This window comes from Eptatretus burgeri, chromosome 5, assembly GCF_056783735.1.
Source record: "Eptatretus burgeri isolate ZD-2024b chromosome 5, Ebu_testis_v1, whole genome shotgun sequence".
Classification (NCBI taxonomy): domain Eukaryota; kingdom Metazoa; phylum Chordata; class Myxini; order Myxiniformes; family Myxinidae; genus Eptatretus; species Eptatretus burgeri.
Window position 1 is genome coordinate 8,472,631 of NC_140965.1, and position 20,082 is coordinate 8,492,712.

The window sequence follows — 20,082 nt, forward strand, 5'->3', positions numbered from 1 at the left end:
AAGGTCACCGTGCGACATCAAATCAAAGACCATACGGCAACCCCACGTTTTCGGTCTCCACAATTTCTAAGACCTAAGGCCTAAGTCACATTTGCTCTACGGCGAGGATACGGCGGCCGTACGCCCTCTGAATGGACAGAAACGTGCGGCGGCCGCAGAGTTTCTGAGGTGGCCTCAGGGTGGCCCTACGCCATATGGCTATATTTTACAGGCCATAAGGACGCCGTGGAATTATAACGCGGAGTTATAACTTTTTTCATTTCTACGTTCGCCATAGCAATTCGACAAGCCGAAAAAAAAAAAAACTGGTAAAAAATAAAATAAAATTAACCCATTCGTTACCGTCCGTCTGGCCACACGTTCGCCTTAGGGCCCCCTGTGGTCGCCTTACGGTCGCCTTGCGGGCACCTTGCGTCTGCCTTGAAAATTCTATGGCCGCCGCAGGAACGCCCTAAGGTCACCGTGCGACATAAAATCAAAGACCGTACGGCAACCCCACGTTTTCGGTCTCCACAATTTATAAATACACCGTGCGGCTACCCGAAAAATAAAAACATATGTGACTGCTACATTGTGTGACCGTGGAAATACTGCGGCCACCGTATAATTGCTAGTGGCCGTAGATTTTGGAGACCCCCACGGCCGCCGTGGCAAATGTGACCTGGGCCTGAGCAACCAGTTCAAGTGTAAGCTTCATTGTCTTGGGTCACATGACCCAGCATGAGTAAAAGTCATTCTGCATTGGCTGACCTTTATTTATGGATATTTTCGTTTATGGACATTTTCTGACTGTTGGGTAGTCGATCGAGTCGAAAAAAAATTTTTTCGAAGGAAACAAAGCTGTTTTTTTTCCGTTAATACAATGGCGATTTCGATGAAACTTGGTTGGTAGGTTCATACCATGACCTAGTTGTCTGCAAATGAGAACCGTTGCTATGGACACCACCGTTGCCTAGCAACGGGACTGAAATTTTTGAAAAATCATAAAAAATTATTTTTTTCGAAAATCAAAAATCGGGCCACGATCGACTGTGGGCAGTACATTCAGCCATATTGTCAAAAAATTCCAGCCGGATCCTATGAAAACTGTCAGAGAAGATAGACTTTGAATGAACCCTGGTTGAAAACAATAAAAAAATGAAGTTCGTTATATCTCAGAGACTACGAGTCAGATATACATGAAAGTGGTATGGTAGGTTCATGGTATGTCCTAGTTATGTGTGAGAAAGAACCGTTGTTATGGACCCCTCCGTTGCCTAGCAACGGCCGAAAAACCTCTGAATGTGGAGGTATTTTAACGAAAAAATCTGCAGCATTAACCCTTGAAGCGAGAATCATGAATTTTCTTGTGCTTAATCCTCAGGTCATTCCCCATCGAACGGGCCCATCGCGTCAGGTTCTATTGGGTAGCCGACTACCCATGTCCGCCTACCGGCTTATTTCATTATTTTTCCTGGGATGATGGCTTCTAGTTGCAGCAGTTTGTGGAATTTCAGCTTTTGAGGCCACATACAAAGTACTAAACATTTACTTCAGTGAGTCAGTGAGTGAGTGAGTCAGTGGTAAGAAAGAGTTTATAAATCAGACTTGCAAATACAACCCGTCACCTTGCTGATGGGAATATTAAGAGAGAGTGGGAGAGAAGGGGTGGGAGAGGGAGAGATGGGGGAGGGAGAGAAGGAAAATAGAGAGGAGGGAGGGAGAGAAGGGAAAGAGAGGAGGGTGGGAGAGAGAGGGGTGGGAGAGAGGGAGAGGGGTAGGAGAGAGGGAGAGGGGTGGGAGAGAGGGAGAGGGGTGGGAGAGAGGGAGAGGGGTGGGAGAGAGGGAGAGGGGTGGGAGAGAGGGAGAGGGGTGGGAGAGAGGGAGAGGGGTGGGAGAGAGGGAGAGGGTGGGAGAGAGGGAGAGGGGTGGGAGAGAGGGAGAGGGGTGGGAGAGAGGGAGAGGGGTGGGAGAGAGAGGGGTGGGAGAGGTAGAGAAGGAAAATAGAGAGGAGGGAGGGAGAGAAGGGAAATAGAGAGGAGGGTGGGAGAGAGAGAGGGGTGGGAGAGAGAGAGAGAGAGAGAGGGGGAGAGGTAGAGATGGGGGAGGGAGAGAAGGAAAATAGAGAGGAGGGAGGGGAGAGAGAGAAAGGGGGGGGGAAGAGAGGAGGGGGAAAGAAGAGGGGGAGAGATGAGGTGGATGGGAGGGGGAAAGAAGAGAGGGGAGAATGAGGAGAGAGAGAGAGAGAGAGAGAGAGAGAGAGAGAGAGAGAGAGAGAGAGAGAGAGAGAGAGAGAGAGAGAGAATGAGAGAGAGAGAGAATGAGAGAGAATGAGAGAGAATGAGAGAATGAGAGAGAATGAGAGAGAATGAGAGAGAATGAGAGAGAATGAGAGAGAATGAGAGAGAATGAGAGAGAATGAGAGAGAGAATGAGAGAGAGAATGAGAGAGAGAATGAGAGAGAGAATGAGAGAGAGAATGAGAGAGAGAATGAGAGAGAGAATGAGAGAGAGAATGAGAGAGAGAATGAGAGAGAGAATGAGAGAGAGAATGAGAGAGAGAATGAGAGAGAGAGAGAGAGAGAGAGAATGAGAGAGAGAATGAGAGAGAATGAGAGAGAGAATGAGAGAGAGAATGAGAGAGAGAATGAGAGAGAGAATGAGAGAGAGAATGAGAGAATGAGAGAATGAGAGAATGAGAGAATGAGAGAATGAGAGAATGAGAGAATGAGAGAATGAGAGAATGAGAGAATGAGAGAATGAGAGAATGAGAGAATGAGAGAATGAGAGAATGAGAGAATGAGAGAATGAGAGAATGAGAGAGTGAGAGAGTGAGAGAGTGAGAGAGAGAGAGAGAGGAGAGAGAGAGAGAGAGAGAGAGAGAGAGAGAGAGGTGGTGAGAGAGAGAGAGAGAGGTGAGAGTGAGGGGAGGGAGAAAGAGAGAGGATGGAGGAGGAGTGAGGAGGGGTAAGGGACTGAGGAGGAGGGGGAGTGAGGAGGAGTGGGCAAAGTGAAGGCAACACAAGGGGAATGGAAGGCAGCATGAGGGGAAGGGAAGGCAGCATGAGGGGAAGGGAAGGCAGCATGAGGGGAAGGGAAGGCAGCATGATGGGAAGGGAAGGTAGCATGATGGGAAGGGAAGGTAGCATGATGGGAAGGGAAGGCAGCATGATGGGAAGGGAAGGCAGCATGATGGGAAGGGAAGGCAGCATGAGGGGAAGGGAAGGCAGCATGATGGGAAGGGAAGGCAGCGAACCGGGATGAAAATGCTTTTCATTGGTTGATTGCGAAAGCGAACTTGTTGCTGTTCCAGACTTTGGTTTCTTTGAATCCACATTCTCAATCGTCACTAATTGTTACTCTCTCTGGTGTTTGATTTTCAACCATATGCAAATTGCACAAATGAACACTTCTTTTTTATCAGTCAGAAATGCTGATAAGTTCAATTCCGCAGATTAAAATTTGAAATTCGGCTCAGGCTTGGAGATTCTAGAGCTTATCGCATTTGAGCTGTTGTGCTTATAACTTAAACGTCCAAAGAGTTTTATGGGTATGGAAGAGGGATGGTGTTTAGAAGGAGATAAGCATGAGGTGAGAGGAAGGAAAAGGCAAACATGTGATGGAGCGTTAATTACGATTCATACCGTCTCAACAAAATGATTCTGCATTGAATAACAGTGAAGATGAAAACAAAATAATGTCTGAAATCCATTTTCTACCAGTCATGCTATAAGCACCGTCCGGACCTGTCCGGAGAAAACCACCGCCTGGAATTGTCCGACATGTCTGACACGTCCAGAGAAAACAGTCCAAACACATCCGACATGTCCAAAGACAAACACCGCCTGGCCGCATCCGGAGATAAACACCGCCTGGATACATCCATAGTATAAAATAATGTGTGAATACAACTCTCTGGAAATTTATAAGCATTAAAGCTGAAATGCAATAAGCTCTAGAATCTCTGAATCTGAAATGAATTTCAAAATTTAAACTGCAGAATTGAACCTAACAGCCTTTCCCTACTATGAGAAGAAAGTTCATTTGTCCAATTCATATATTGCTTGATACTCTGGGCATTTCCAGATGGCACTGGCTTGTCAAGCGATCGGTATCATGATATCATGCTGGGCGGTTTGCCCTCTGTCTCCCATCATTAGTTGGGGCAGAAATTGGGAATTTATTCAGGGTGCTGGCGATAGCTCATCTACTCTTGACGAAGGGTCTTTAACATCGCCGAACTCACGTCTTCAGACAGGACGCCCATTTTAACGTCCATCCTCACAGCTCAGCACACACATATTGATGAATCACCCTGCCTGTGAAACATTGCGATGGCAGTTTATAGCTGCGTCGGGATTCAAACCTAGGCTAGACATCTTAGAGGTGAATGTGCATACCTCTGGGCCATGCTGTCAGCACATATCAATGTATATCTTACAGGATATTGAAATACTCGGTCTGAGCTTTCACAAAATCAAGGCCATTAAGGTGTTATAGTATACACAGATAAATCTGTCAAAATAAGGGGAAAAACCTGCTTATTATGTACACAAATATGGCACGAGTTTTGAACCCATCCATCCATCCAACTCCTTGTCCCCACCTCCACCATGCATGTGGGTACATAATGAGCAGTTGGACCTTTATTAGCAGAATCGTGATTCTGTTAGTTGTTAGTTCTCGGTCAGCATGTTGTTTCCAATCCAAGTTCCCAGGCGAAGCATTTTCTAACGACGTGAAATCGTTCACATTGGCGGTGCACAAAAAAAATGGATCAGAATCTTCAATATGGTGGGTGATCTCTCACCAGAGATGGCAAATCCGCTGAATCCAACTGCAAGGATGAGGAAGGTAATCGCGGTACCTCGTCCATGCGAGTATCCAACCACAAGCAACAGAGTGGCCTCCATCCCAAAGCCTGTGACAAATCATCAAATATACATCATATTCTTACAGATCAGGGTTTTAACCTGCAGCATCTCAAAGTGCATCATGTTCTAACAAATGGTTACAAACGGCAGCATCTCCGATTCATGAGGCCCTTTTGGTATTTATGGCTGTGAAAAACTTTAAAGAATAGCATTTTTATGGGAAAGAATTTAGGAAATGGCAGGTGTTGAAAAAAAGATCTGTAATCAAAGCCGATCTGAAAGTATTTACCTTTGTGTAACCATAAGCCATAGCGCGGGTTCAGCACAGGGTTACTCGATTGATTCCGGGCCTAGCTAGACTTAGCTATGAGGAGCGGCTGAAGGAGACAGGGCTTTATACACAAGAAAGGAGTTGGTTACGTGGAGATATGATAAAGATGTTTAAGATAATGAAAGGTAGAGATAAAATAAGTGCAGATGAATTATTCAACAGAGTAGACAGTGACAGAACCAGGGGCCATAGCCAGGGAGTAAAGAAGAGGAGAGTTAGGATGGTAGTAAGGCAGGGGACTTTCACTCAGAGAGTAGTTGATGCATGGAATGGTCTCCCTGGAAAGGTAGTGGCAGCAGAAACAGTAGATAAGTTTAAATTAGAGTTAAATTGATACCTGGAAGTTATGGAGATAGAGGGGTATAGGGATGTCGATAAGACTTTTTGATAGTTTGAGCATTGATGGGTGATTGTGTGCATGTGTACAGAGTGCTGTTGGTGGGGGTCTCATCAAGGGGTGTTGTGTTGGTGATGTGCGTTTTTTAACCAAGCCCATGGCATCTCCCCTGAAAAACAAACAAACAAACAAAAAAAACAGAAAACACTTTCTTTAAAAAAAAAAATAATAATAATTGCATTTTCTTCTTTTGATCTTGTGTAGATAAATCAATGTACTGTGGTGTTGATGTGGTGCAGGCATGATGGAGTGAATGGCCTCCATCCTGTGTCAAATTTCCTTGTGTTTCCTTGTGATGTTTTTATGCTGTTTCCACTTGTATCGGTGATTGAGTTTTTTTGACAAAGAGGGCAGACTTAGTGCTCTTTGAGCACCAAGTGTTAGCAAGGTCACATCCTCAGCAGACTCTAGCCTTTCATTTTTATTCCTGCCATGAAACCTTGCTCCTTGCATCACAATCGCTTTTGATAATCTGGAATCTATTGTCATGAGAAAGCCTCGGCTAACCTTTACTGCGAGTGGCAGAAATAAGGTGAATATTTTTCCTGGATTCAAAGCTGGTATTTGTGGGAAGCACCACCGCTGTCATTGCAGAAACATTACGTTGGTACAAAAGCTGTGCAGCCAAGGACAGACCCCACACACTGCCATGATCATAAGAATTTTGAGTAAAGTAGCAAAATAATCCATTTGTTTTGTTGCAAATTGTTTATAATGCCTCTTGAGACGACTTGATGTTGCATTATGAGACAGGACATTGAAGGTCAACATGAGCATTATCACAAGGGAGACAATGGTAAAAATGGTGAAAAAAAACAAACTTCCAGGCAATGGTAAAAAAAAAAATAATAATAATAAATAATAATACAGAAAGTCTGTTCACAACAATATTGTCGTCATTCAAACGCACCAAGTATAATATATTGAATGAATAACTCTTTGCAAAATGAAATAATTCAAACTCATTACTTTTTAAGTGAAAATAGTACAGCGTTATCACTATTATACTAACAATATAGACTAAACAATACAAATAAAATAGATTTCATAAATATTGGTCCAACAAACCTGAAATTGGACACTGAACATGCTGCCAATAAAGTCTCATCGAGACTATCATTCATAAATGACAAACTGAGAATTATACAGTTACGACTGGCATTCATGAAGGGCTGTCATAAATCTGTCAGTGTTTTTGCATGGCAGAAGGAAGAACTAGTCTTTCTCATGAAGGCTCGTGTCGATCTGCGTCGGTGGACAGAAAGAACAAGATATGAAATCAACAAAACGTTGATTGAAGTATGCTAAGTACCATAGGAATCAAGAAGAAGTTAACGTTTTGGGCATTAACCCTTCATCGGAAGAAGAGTCAACGACTGAAAAGTCAGCTTCTTATAGCATGCATCGACCAACGTTTTATTGGTTTCAACGAATGTATGGTTATTTTTATGCCTGGTGTTGGCTCAATGGTGAGGGTGGTGAGCTTGAAATCTGAGGATCCTGAGTTCAAATCCCCCTTGGCTGTTGAATTAATACAAGGTACGGTTGACTCTGCCTGTCATCCTTCTGAGGTTGGGGAAATGAGTGTCAGCTTGTTGGTATACTGTGTCAAATGGCGACCCGTCCAGGATTGTGCCCAATAGCCAAGTATACTGCTTATGCAGCACCAATGCTCTGCACAGAGTATGGTCGCGATGGATGGATTGTTCTTTTTGTGTGGTAGTTGTAACTGAGATAGTTTCATTGAGTTGAATTTGTTGACAGTCACATCCATCAGTTTAGAGACTGGAGGAGTCTTTTGGCTCTTCCATGGACAATCGTTGAAACATTTGCCTGCAAACCACCTCTCTCAGTCTCTTTAGCCATTCCTAAATAAAAACTTGAATTTTATTGGTGGAAATTGTTCTTTCTTAATTGCACAGATGCAATTTGAGCCAGTGATGCACTTCTTTGAAGTTTTTGGACACAATAAAAAATTTTTTGCACAAAAGCCAAAGCAAAACTGGAGGAGGTAACTGAATCAGGCTGGACACTATGGTGCAGGTCAGTTATAGCTGACATTCTCGGTGTGTCCAACCAGTTATGGTTCATAATCTTAATGTCGCTGAAGTGTAAATTCCTCAAGATCATACAATAGAAAACAAAAAAAAAAACAAAGAAACCACAAGCTTGCTGTGTTCGAGCAAATGCCACACAATACAAATTTGAACAATTATATGTCAAACGTTGTTTTGTTCGTTATCTAATATTAAATTAAACTTTAACTCTGACACTTTCAAAAATGTCTGTCATCTCACTTTGTCCCGATGCCATCACAGAGACGGAGGAGGCGCCGCTGACTGCTCCCATCAATCAGCAGGAGCTAATGTAGGAAATTTACATTTGATTGTCTTGGAGACCAACATGGAATTCAAGTTTGCAAATTTGTATCTTGAACTATTAAAAAGGAATTCCAGTGATGTATCGATTCAGGCTTTCCCTTCTATAATAATCTGTACAAGACAGCTGCAGGTTTCATTTCATATTATTTTGGGTACAGTCATGGCTTAATTGTGATGTACCCCCATGGACTGGTATCTCATGGGTTGTGTGTTCAAATCCAGCTAAAGGCAGCAGTAGTAGGGATTTGGATTCTATACTGGAGGACATCAAGTTCGTTTGAGGTTTTGTCCCACCTGGTTTTGTGCTCATGTGATGCTAGTTCACTCAACATCATTGACTTGTGCAGCAAGTCATTCTGAATCCAGTCATTGTGCAGCAAGTCATTCTGAATCCAGTCATTGTGCAGCAAGTCATTCTGAATGACTACGGGCCAAAAACCTCTCCTGTACTTACAACTTCAAACAAATAAATCAATATATAAACACAATACAATTGGAAGCAGAACTAGAAAACAAACCAAGTGCAAAAAACATTTAACTGGAACAGGCACTCAGTAGAGCGCATACCTTCGCCAATGCTACAGTTTGCCTCCCCCCCCCCAGAAACCGTTGATTGTGAGGGTATTTAATCCCATACCATATCTGCCATCTCATTTGTGTTATGATGGCTTAAAAACATTAAATTTCCTGCTGTTTGACACTGATTCTCGTACATTGTACAATTTCTGTATGAACTCCCTGACCTTTTTGGGTGTCGGTGTTAAGTCAATCTGATGACAACTGGTTACATTATAAGAAATCAAATATTACACATCACAGGATAGGGAATTGAATGCTAAACATTTTGAATCTACTTACATGCAAATTGTATAAGAATTGACCGCGTTATGATAATAAAGGTCGTTGACCCCCTGACCTTTGACCCAAACCGCTAACAAAGGTAATGACGTCATTGTGTCATTTCGTATATCACAAGATTGGGCATTGAATTCACAACATTTTGGCATTGGTTGCATGCAGATTGGATAAAAATCGACCGCACTATGGCAAAATGACAATTTTGACCTTTTCATTACCTCGACCTTGACCTTTGTACTCTTAATTTTGTAATTGGTATTAGAGTGTGGGGAACAGAACAGTCAACATTTTGGTGTTGGTTTCATGCAAATCGGATAAGAATTGACCGTGTTATGACTAAAACCGCACATTTTGCAATGTCGTGATCCCCACTGATCTTTGACTCCCAACCGCTAATAAGGGTTATTACGTCATTGTGTCATGTCACATATCACAAGATGGGGCATTGAATTCTGAACATTTTGGCATTAGTTGCATGCAAATTGGATACAAATTGACTGCGCTATGGTAAAAAGACGATTTTGACCTTTTCATGACCTTGACCTTTGACCCGATCGCTCCCAAAATCTAATCAAATGGTTCTCGGATAATAACCAATCATCCCACCAAATTTGCTGCGATTCAGTTCAATACTTTTGGAGTTATGCGAATAACAAACAAACAAACAAACACACACATTCACAAATAAATAAATAAATACACAGCGATCAAAACATAACCTTCGCAACAAAGTTTGCGAAGGTAATGAACCGACAATGAATGTCGAGATCGTCAAAGCGCAGAACAATAAATTAATTTTGAAGGTCATCTGTTTCTCCCAAATCACACTGCTCTACTTATTTCAACCAAACAAAAAAAGCTGCTATTGTTCATAATAATAAACACTTGTTGTCAATATTGAAATTTCAATATACTTCAACAAAACAATAAAGACAATATCATACTCAAACATTCCTATTTGCTGCCCCTGCAGTGCTTCTATTGTCCCTTCCCAACTGATACAATGTACATGAACATGGAGTACTGCAGTACAGGAAAATACAGGAAAAAGAGGGAGGACACAGGAAAAAAAATGGCCACCCAACCAAATGTGTTCACAATGATGTGTTCATGGACTACTATAGAGTGAAATCATAAGCATTTAAAAGCCATACCTTTTATTCTGAAGCATCCACTGAACTACGGAGGTTTAAAAAGATGCTAGAATACATTGCAAAAATACCACAATGAGAGATCGCGAAATCGCCAATTTGTACTTATTGTTCTGCTTCTTCCCCTCTAAAAACAATGTTAAACTGTAGCCCGACCTAACTCAATAACTGCTGAAGCCATGATGGTGATTCCAATGTGAGGAAGTTACTTTGTCTCTTGGCTAGTGCACGCAACCCAAAACTTAAAAATAGAACCGTCTGTCCTGAAGCTCACCTGGATCAGGAGCAACAGTCACTCAAACCCCCTACAGACCAACCTAGAACCTGAAGTTTTTTTTAATGCCATTAACAAACTTTGGTGCATCATGGGTGATGAAGATTGTGGTCACGTTTCATCAAAATTGTGTGTAGTTTTTGAGAGGAAAGCAAATACCATTTTTGGGAGGGGGAGGGGGGTCAAAAAAAACCCCAGTAGACCCCCCCCAAATGAGCGCAGATTTTGATGCCGGCAATGCACCTTCGTTAGGCATCAGATATGAAGCTTGTGGCCAAGTTTCATCAGAATCGTATGTTTGGTTTAAACGATAATGACTGAAGTGTTTACGGACTGACTGACTGACTGACTGACTGACTCACCCATGGACACTCCTCAATCACACAAGTTCACCTGACTAAAGTCCAGGTGAGCTAAAGATATATAAAACATTATTAGTTTTATTAGGAAAATAAATTGAACGTAAATGTGGACTCAACCAAACTAGGCCAGGATTGTGGGGAGGGGGGGGGGGAAGATGGACAGTGGACAGAACCATTCCAAAAGCGATACATGTTCAAACCATTCCTTAAAGCCTAAAGCAACTGAAACAAGTATTAAAACAATTTAATAACACAAATGGATTGAATCCATTCCAAAATAACAAAATATATAAAACATGAAGCATTTTATTACTTGAAAAAAATTGTGGAAATAAGAAAGAAAAACAAGTGAAATCCTTCAATACAGCGCGTGTGGTGAAGCGCATGAGTAGACTAATGTTAAAATATGCAATTTATGCTTTTTCAGTTGAAAAACAATTAAAAAGCGAACTTAATATTTGAAATGTAAAAATCTTGTTATTATTGTGATAAGCACCTTTACACATAACAGAAGGAATGAAATCCTTCGATACGGAGTGGCAGGAGGCCACAAAAGAATGATAGCATAAGAAGAACTTAGCTTTCAGCGTTCGGCGATCGGCGTGAAATGCGATGGTGGGCGGAAATGACGTCTTTTGGTACGAAATGCGATGGTGGGCGGAAATGACGTCTTTTGGTACGAAATGCGATGGTGGGCGGAAATGACGTCTTTCGGTTGTTCGTACATGAGAGGGGCGCGTTTCTTGCTTTTTTTCCATCAAGCAATAAATTCAATGGTTTTCACATATATATAACACGTTAGTTTCACAAATTTCCATTGAAATACTCGGGTATTTCCATCAATTGTCGCCATTTCGGTCTTGGTTACGCACTGCATCTACCGGACGGCCGTCATTGGCTGTCACAGGCACGTAGGGGAGAGGGGGGGGGACACCGGGACACCGGAGACGTGGTAGACACCGGGGACATTTCAAACTCGGTGCAACTGCATACAGCGCATGCGCTGTTAAAAAACATTTAAAAAGAATATAAAAACATAGAGGGATGAAATCTCAAAAAACAACCAACCAAACTGAAGGAATGACATGACATTATGATGCCACAATACAACACCACAATCCTCTCATGGATTACCATCACGATATCTTTTTGACATTTCGATTTTGTTGTGGGATTGTGATGGATGAAGAAAAACAATGAAGAAGAAGAATGAAGACGAAGAACGAAAAAGAAAAATAACAATGAAGAATGACACCACATTATGATTCCGCAACACGACACCACAATCCTCTTCTGGTTTAGCATCACGATATCTTTTGACGTCGTTCCATCGCAATCCCACAACAAAAGTAAAATGTCAAAAGATGTCATGATGGTAATCCATAAGAGGATTGTGGTGTCATATTGTGGTGTCGTAATGTGGCATCGTCTTGTGGTGTTATTCCCACCTTGTTTGGTTGGTTTTTTGAGGTTTTATCCCTCTATGTTTTTACATTATTAATATTTTTTTCTTGTTTATTTCAAATCTATTTGGGTGCATTCAGGGATTGTGTGTGAAGTGGGATGTCACACAAGAAAGATTGATCCGATGACCTGCATGTGTGCTAGTTTAAAAAAAAAAATCTTATTCTCCCCCATATATTACTTTGTGCATTTGCAGGTGCTTGTGTTCACCATGGGAACTCAGATGGTGCACGTACCTCCACAGTTCATCATCTTCCGCACATTCGTCGTGCTCATTATCCCTTTGCTCCTCAATAAATCCGCGATTTGACCTCCAATCGGCACCACGATGGTCATGACCAGGTGCGGAAGCGCTGATAGAATTCCCACCTGCAGGCAAGATGGTGGGTTTGATGTTATAAGGCAATGTTGACAATGTTTATACGAGTCTTCGTTGGAGAGTGCTGCGCCTGCTCTATCTGTAAGCCTGACAATAAACAATATACATAAGCTCCATGTAGGGATGCTCTTTTCAAAAATAAAAGGTCAGTCTTGTTGGGGTTTTTTTGATTTGCCATTCTATCTTGCAATGACCCTGATACTGGTGAGACAGGCGGGGACAAGTTCCCTTCACAGGCTTCAGAAGCGTGTACATGAAGTGTATGTAAATATGTGCCTCTCCGAGAATTAAAATCGATTACATCTATACCGTAGACATAATTTCAACTGTTCTTTCATGACATCATGATATTGAAAGGATACGATATTCTTTCATGGCTGTCCTGACCGGAGCACCGCGAGGCTCCAAATTTTGGGTGGAGGTACTTCAAAATCTGGGCAAAGTTTGAAGGTTTAAGGCCTTGACATCTGTTTTGAGGCCACCAAAAGGCCGCTATAAAGTATATATTGGGATGTGGGGTCCGGCAGTGATGTTGCTCGCCTGCAGGCAAAAGGTAACCACCATGAGGCCAATAACTCCATATCCTTTCAATGGCCAACATGCCCTGAAACACCACTGCTGGGAAATGCTCACCCAGCCTGGAAAAGCTCACCCTGCTTGGTATCCCTCCCCCACACGAATAGCACCAAGTATCCCCTTTCCCACCTCCCCCCTCCCCTCCGGGCATCACCGGGTATCCCATGCTCATTGTTGATACTTTTAATGGTAAAATCTTGGACACGTATATGCAATTAATTAACACCCTATTTCATGAGATGGGCTGGTCCAATGTCAACAACTTAAACACGACTCAATGTAGTTTAGGAAGTTTTTCAACAATAGAGAGTGTGATCATTTCTAAACCATCAAAATGAAGCTAATTCAATGCATTTTTCATACATTATCGAGGCTTATGGAAGGGTGACAGTGATACAGCGGGCAGAATGACAGAATGGAAGAGTGATCGTGGTACAACAGGTAGAATGACAGAATAGAAGAGTGATCGTGGTACAACAGGTAGAATGGCAGAATGGAAGAGTGGCACCAACAAACTGACAGTGGTACAGTGGGGCCACTGTTGGACAAAAGCAACAAATCGAGCAGGGGAGTAACCACAGTAACCGTCAAGTAAGAGGATTGGGATTGGTGGGTGTAATGGGGGTAGAAAAGACTGTGAGTAGGGATGTGGTCGGGGGTGACACAGGGTGGTGGTGCAGTAGTTAACCGCCTGCTTGAAGCTCGAAGTTAAATTAAAACAAGGAACTGATACTCTCGGTCCCCACTCCCCCGCATTTTGGGTGGTATAACGATAGATCTGTGTCATACGAAAGCCAACTTACCAAGATGCCATGGCAACACTCAACTTTTTTCCTATATCCTTTCACATATTCAACTGAAACTTGATACATGGCGCTTTTTTTTTTCTGATAAGTTACAGAATGAGCTCGAGTTTCAGGGCGTTTCATCCATTTTTCACTTCGTCCTTTTTGGACTTACAAAATATCACATCTGCAGGGGGCACGTATTACAAAGCAATTCCCGCTCCTGTTATCACATCGTCTTCTTTAATAGATACAATTATTCACACATTCTTGTGGGGTTGGCTGGGAGAAGATTGGTCCAAATCTTTCACGAACTGACTGGACAGGCCTGACGTTTGACTTGGGTTAAGGCAGGAATTTGTAATTTAACAGTTTGTCGTTGGGTCAGGATTCAAACCCAGGCTGTACAGCTCAGACGCGAGTGTATGCACATTTAGGCCATCCTGCCATCCTGTGTCATTACCTCCACCACCAAAGGTGGATGGAGGCTATGTTTTCACCCATGTCTGTCTGTTTATCTGTTTGCCCTGTCTGTCTGTGAACATGATATCTCAAAAGGTTATGAACGGATTGCGACGAAACTTGATGGACAGGTTGGGTATGTTACAAGGAAGAATTAATTCGAGTTTGGTGAAGATCTGGATACGGCTTTTGTTTTGCCTTTTTCAGTGATTCTTCACCATTGAGAGATACGGCCAAAGACGATATTTCAAAAGGTCGTGGATGAGTTATATCAAAACATGGTGGATGATTTGGGTAGGTGACAAGAACAAGCTGATTCGATTTTAGTTCAGATCTGGTCTATCAGTGGGAGTCCCTGTGTCGGAGTGGGGACCCGTCCAGGATTGTACCCAATTGCCAAGGAGACTGCTTAGGCAGCACCAGCGCTCTGCAAAGAGTATGGTCCCAATGGATGGATAGAGTGGGAGTCCGTAAACTGTTCAGCCTGGCAGAGGTATGCGTTCTACCGGGTGCAGTTGCATTTTATTTAATGGTTTTGTTATTATTTTCAATGAATTACAAGGATATTCAATGCAGGAGGAGGCCAGTCAGTCGACAAATCCTGCAAAATCATGACAACATCTTCGTACTCCCCCGTCCCCATTACTTCCAGATACCGATGCAACTCATTTTTGCCCTATCCACCGTCTCTACTGCCACTATCCTTGCAAGGAGATCATTTCATGCATTCACCACTTTCTGAGTGAAAGATCCCTGCACTACAACTACCCTAAACCTTTATTTACCCCTTATATACAGTAATTCCTTGCTTTTATGTTTAATATTCCTAGCCATAATCCTTTGCATGTTCCCTTTGGGTTGCCAAGTGATTTTCTTAATTCGCCTCTGTTTACTCCTATACTGATGTGAGTCAGAGACTCGCCCTGCTGTTTTGTACTTCATGAATGCCTTCTGCTTCTCCATAATCACACTGCTTTCCTCCCTACTCATCCACCCTGGTCTCCTTCTGTCTCAACCTTTACACCTCACTGGAATATACCTAAGCTACACCCTACACAAATGCTCCTTGAAGGTTGCCCAATTCACTGAAGCAGACCACCCACATGCTAGATTTACTCAATCTAGAGCATCTAACTCTCTTCTCCTACCTTAAAAGTTTGATTTCCTGAAATCTAACAGCCTTACCTTACTATTCTGATCTCCACATCTCAACAAAAGAGCTCTACACACGACGTTGTAGTCACTTGTTCCCTTAATGTCATTCTTTACTTTCAATATTGCCACACCTTCTCCTATCCTCCCTTTCCGATCACACCTATACCTCTTGTATCCTTCAAGTCATGTCATGTCCTCAATCTACTCGACTCATTAAAACGAGTCTCGCTTACTGAAACTATTTCGTACTCCTCTGCATCCTCACTATTTCCTTTACCTTCAAGCTATTCCATCTTGTATTATATAAATCCCTGACCACTGGTGGTATGAGAATATTTTTAAATTTTTCCCTTCCTGCAACTATTTTTGCTATCTGGCCCTTACTAATCATATCAGTAGCAGTTCCTTTATTGTAAAAAAAATAAAAAAAATAATAAATCCTCAATTCCCTCTTCAATTCCCATGGCAAACCTTGCTGCTCCCTTTCTGTTCAGCCTCTGGCCATCATTCAGGAAACACTCCCTTTGCCCCCTAAAAGATTCCCATTGCTTCCGAAGCCCAATACCAGGCTGCCTACACCATTCTTTCAACCATAGGTGAACATCGATTGCTCGACTTGTGAAGTCCACACTGCCACCCATTCTCGGAAAAATCCTGGTAAAAAAATACAAACAAATAATCACATTGCAACAGCAGGCATACGTGCTCTGTTTTATCTTAATGAACCAACAATGGTCCTTATCTATCTTCATTAATCAACACAAAGAATCACTTTCCCTCAAGCGATAACCCAACAAGTTGTACCGAGCCCTCAAGTCCTCAGAATAAGGTATCCCTACATCATTAGCACTCACATGCCCGACAACCATTGTCCCTCCACCACGACCCAACAAAATATCATCCAATATTCCATCAATATCCCTCACCCCCGTTTCTCTGAAACGACACAAAATCCAATTTTTCTGATCCTTGCCACAAAATGGAAAGTCCACATAGCCAATAGCCTCACCCTTGGTAAAATAAAACTCCCTGACCTCTTTCCCTCCCATTTCCATCCAACGCCCACCACCATGTTCATCCGTAATACCCAGAGTAAGCCTGTCTCATTAGTAACACAACTCTCATGTGCACCCGCAGCACCCCCAACGCTGACCACACTAACCGCAACACCACCACCATCTCTCTCACTTGAAATGCTGCCAACATCATCATTGCTGCTGTAGCCCCACCTGAACATTTCACAACCCCACCATCACCAATACTCCCGCCCATACTCACCGCACCGAGACTGACGTCCACATCTGTCAAATTCAGTCCGTCACCCGCCCCATCCACACCCCCACAGAGACCATCAGCACACTCCACTCTCACACCATCGTCCACACCCTTGGCCTCTCCCATATTGCCTGCACCCACACCTGCTGTAGACCAACTCGCCAAACGCGTCACACCCCTTCGATTAATCCCCCACGCTCCGACAAATCCGGCAAGTTGTTTATGCAAAGTTATCAAGGACAATAAAAAATAATTTTCTATAATTATGACAATTATTTTTGATGCTCCCCCTTTATCCCTCCATGCATCCCCCTTTCCCTCAAAATGTTTTCCTTTTCTCACTTCCCCAACACTCCCTCACCCTTTCTCTCTTCATCCATCATCCATTTTCAAAATCGAATCAATTCTTCCTTGCCACACACCCAACCTGTCCACCAATTTTCATCCGAATCGGTCCACAACTTTTTGAGATATCGTGCTACATATCGTTTTTGGCCCGATCTCTCAATGGTGAAGAATCACTAAAAATTTTTTCGTCGTCTGATCCGGTTCCGATCTTCACCAAAATCTAATCAGTTCGTTCTTGTCACACATAGAACCTGGCCACAAAATTTCATCCAGATCCGTCCACAACTTTTTGAGATGTCCTGCACACAGACAAATAAACAAATGAACAAGCCAGTAGGCGGCCATGGGTCACCGAGCATCCGATGACCTTTGACCCCCTGATCTGAGTTAATCTAGTACTAAGTACTTACGAAATTGCAATCAAATCGGTTAACCCGTGTATGAGCAAGGGGGCTTTGAATGGTCATTTTGCCCGAACAATGCACTTATTGACCTTTGACCCCTGACTTAGCCAAGATAGGTCAATATGTCCTGAAGCAAAGTTGTCGTACCCATTGAGTACTATGTACCTATGAACTTTCATTCGCATCGGTTAATCCGTGTCGGAGCAAGGGTGGCTTTGAATGGTCATTTTGACCGAAAAATGCACTCATTGACCTTTGACCCCTGACATAGCCGAGATAGGTCAATATGTCCTGAAGCAAAGTTGTAGTACTCATTGAGTACTATGTAGCTATGAACTTTCATTCATATCGGTTAATCTGTGTAGGAGCAAGGGTGCCTTGAATAGTAATTTCGCCCCAAAAAATGCACTTATTGACCTTTGACCCCTGACCTACTCGAGATAGGCCATTATGCAAATGAGCAAAGTTGTAGTACTCATTACGGTGTATAAGCATGCAAAGATTCATTCGATTCAGTTCAACCGTCTTAGAGCTAGGGTACTTTGAATTTTCAGCGGGAATGCTCAATGGCCCTCGGACACCCAAGTTGAGAGGGTTACCATTTGGAAACTATAAAATATAGAACAAAATGGATGTCATATGGTGGATAGGGAATCACCTTAAGATTATGCATACCAAATCTCATCGAGTTCCATCTACTGATAACTACTCGGTATCAATTTGAATGAAAAGTACCGAAAATGCGGTTTGATATCGGAAATCCCCAAAGTTCGAGGGGGTGCTGTGGGTGAACAAAGATATAAATCGAAAATCTGGCTTGATCGTTTGTGCACAATGTATTCCAGATGATTAGTGTGAATTTTCATGACTATCAGACCATATGGCGCGAAGGCACCTCCAGCTCTCGCATATTATCGATTTTTGCACTAATTGACCTTTGACCTAATCAATATCAGTCAATATGTCCTGAGGCAAAGTTGTAGTACTCACTGAGTACCATGAACCTGCAAAGTTTCATTCGGATCGATGCACTCACCTGGTCGCGAGGGGACCTTCAATTTTAGCCAATTTTCGGGCATACCCCATTTGTAGGGGGTGCTGCGGGTAAACTATTCCATATATCAAAAAACCGGAATATATTTGATAGAGAAAACGGAACTTGTAGATCATTCGTGTCAAATTTCAAAACCCTATGTGGGATAATGGCTTTCGGAATTGATTTCGTGTGAACGGTACCGATGCTGAAGGTTTTTCGGCTGTTGCTAGGAAACCAAAGTGTCCCTAGCAACCATCACAATTTCCAAAGCACTAGGTCATAAGATGTACCTTCCACCCGAGTTTGGTCAAAATCGGCCGACGTTTACGACCAATTATGCTGATGACAAACGAACAAACATCCAAACAAACAGACAGAATAACTGACAATAAGGGTCACCTATTTCGGCGACCCAACAGACAAACAGACAAACAGACAAAGGGGTGAAAACATAACCTTCTTCACCTTCAGTGGCAGAGGTAAATATGTTGATATTTCTGTTCAATATTTTGCAGTTTGATAAATAAAAAGTTTGTCTCCAAATATTTGCTTAACTGTGGTAGTTCAATAGATGTGTGTTACATTCCGGGCAAAGTTGGGTACCTTTGTGGGACGAGGGAGGCAAAGGGTGGAATGGGAAGAGGGAAGGGGTGGGGAGTCTGAAGGGAGGGGGGTGAGTGGTAGGAGGCTGGGGGGTGGGAAGAGGGAGGTGGGAGGGAAGAGGTGGGGTTGGAGTCTGGAGGGAAGTGGAGTGGGATAGGAAGAGGGAGGGAAAGGGTGGAGGTGAGGTGGGAGTATGGAGTGAGAGGGTGGGGAGAGAGGAGGGAGGGGGCAGGTGGAGTGGTGGGAGAAGGGAGGGGGAGGGTGGGAGGAGGAAGCCAGCATTGCCCAGAAACGCCAGGTACCTTTGCTGGTATGTAATCTATATTTTTTACCCAATCAACCTCAAAGTATTTTAATGTAACTTGCAATTTAGTTCAAGTTTTTTTTTATATTGAACACAAGTTGAGTCACTCAATCAATACTGGGTTACTTATACATTCATAAAACATCAAAAAGTTTGTTGTTTAGAGCTTTTGCAAAAAATTTATTTGTGAGTGCAACACAGCAATGATGGGCCAAACACATCCTCATTTCCTTGTTTAAGGTCATACAGGAGGAGTGTGCGACTGCTCATTACAGTCAGTGTCATCCCACAGAGACTATAGATACTGTACATTAATTTCCATTCTGCACGTGGAACATAAATATTTAAATGCAATTGATTCCAAAATGAAGCATCAACCTTCAAATGCACAGGCACAATCCAAGCTCCTCTCCTGTCCCTGCTGAGGGGGCTGCATGACATAAGATGCTTGATTGCCAAAAGTGCTGTTATTTCATGTTTTTGCAACAATTTAAGAAGTGAAAGTTTTTTTAATTGTGACGTTAATTTTCCTCGTGTGAAAATAATGCAGTACAGAAAAAAATTCAATCAAAAGCAGTCAATATATATATGATAAAGAAAGAGCCTTTTGACATTTGCATATGGCACATGCTTGGGAGCCTCATTGTTATGCATTTATGTCTGCCCTGTCGCTGATGATTCGCCA

The 20,082-nt window shown here is 42.7% G+C and overlaps 1 protein-coding gene across 2 annotated transcripts in view; it reads right to left on the reverse strand.

Moving 5' to 3' along the window:
- The window catches only part of LOC147025805 (vesicular glutamate transporter 1-like), a 77,247-nt gene that overhangs the window by 21,931 nt on the left and 35,234 nt on the right, over nt 1–20,082 (reverse strand). For both annotated transcript variants that reach the window (XM_085880641.1, XM_085880642.1), the window contains exons 9-10: nt 12,307–12,439; nt 4,789–4,899 (exon numbers count right to left, since the gene is read on the reverse strand). In XM_085880641.1, the coding sequence (XP_085736767.1) occupies nt 4,789–4,899; nt 12,307–12,439 (244 nt within the window). The remainder of the gene's footprint in view (nt 1–4,788; nt 4,900–12,306; nt 12,440–20,082) is intronic.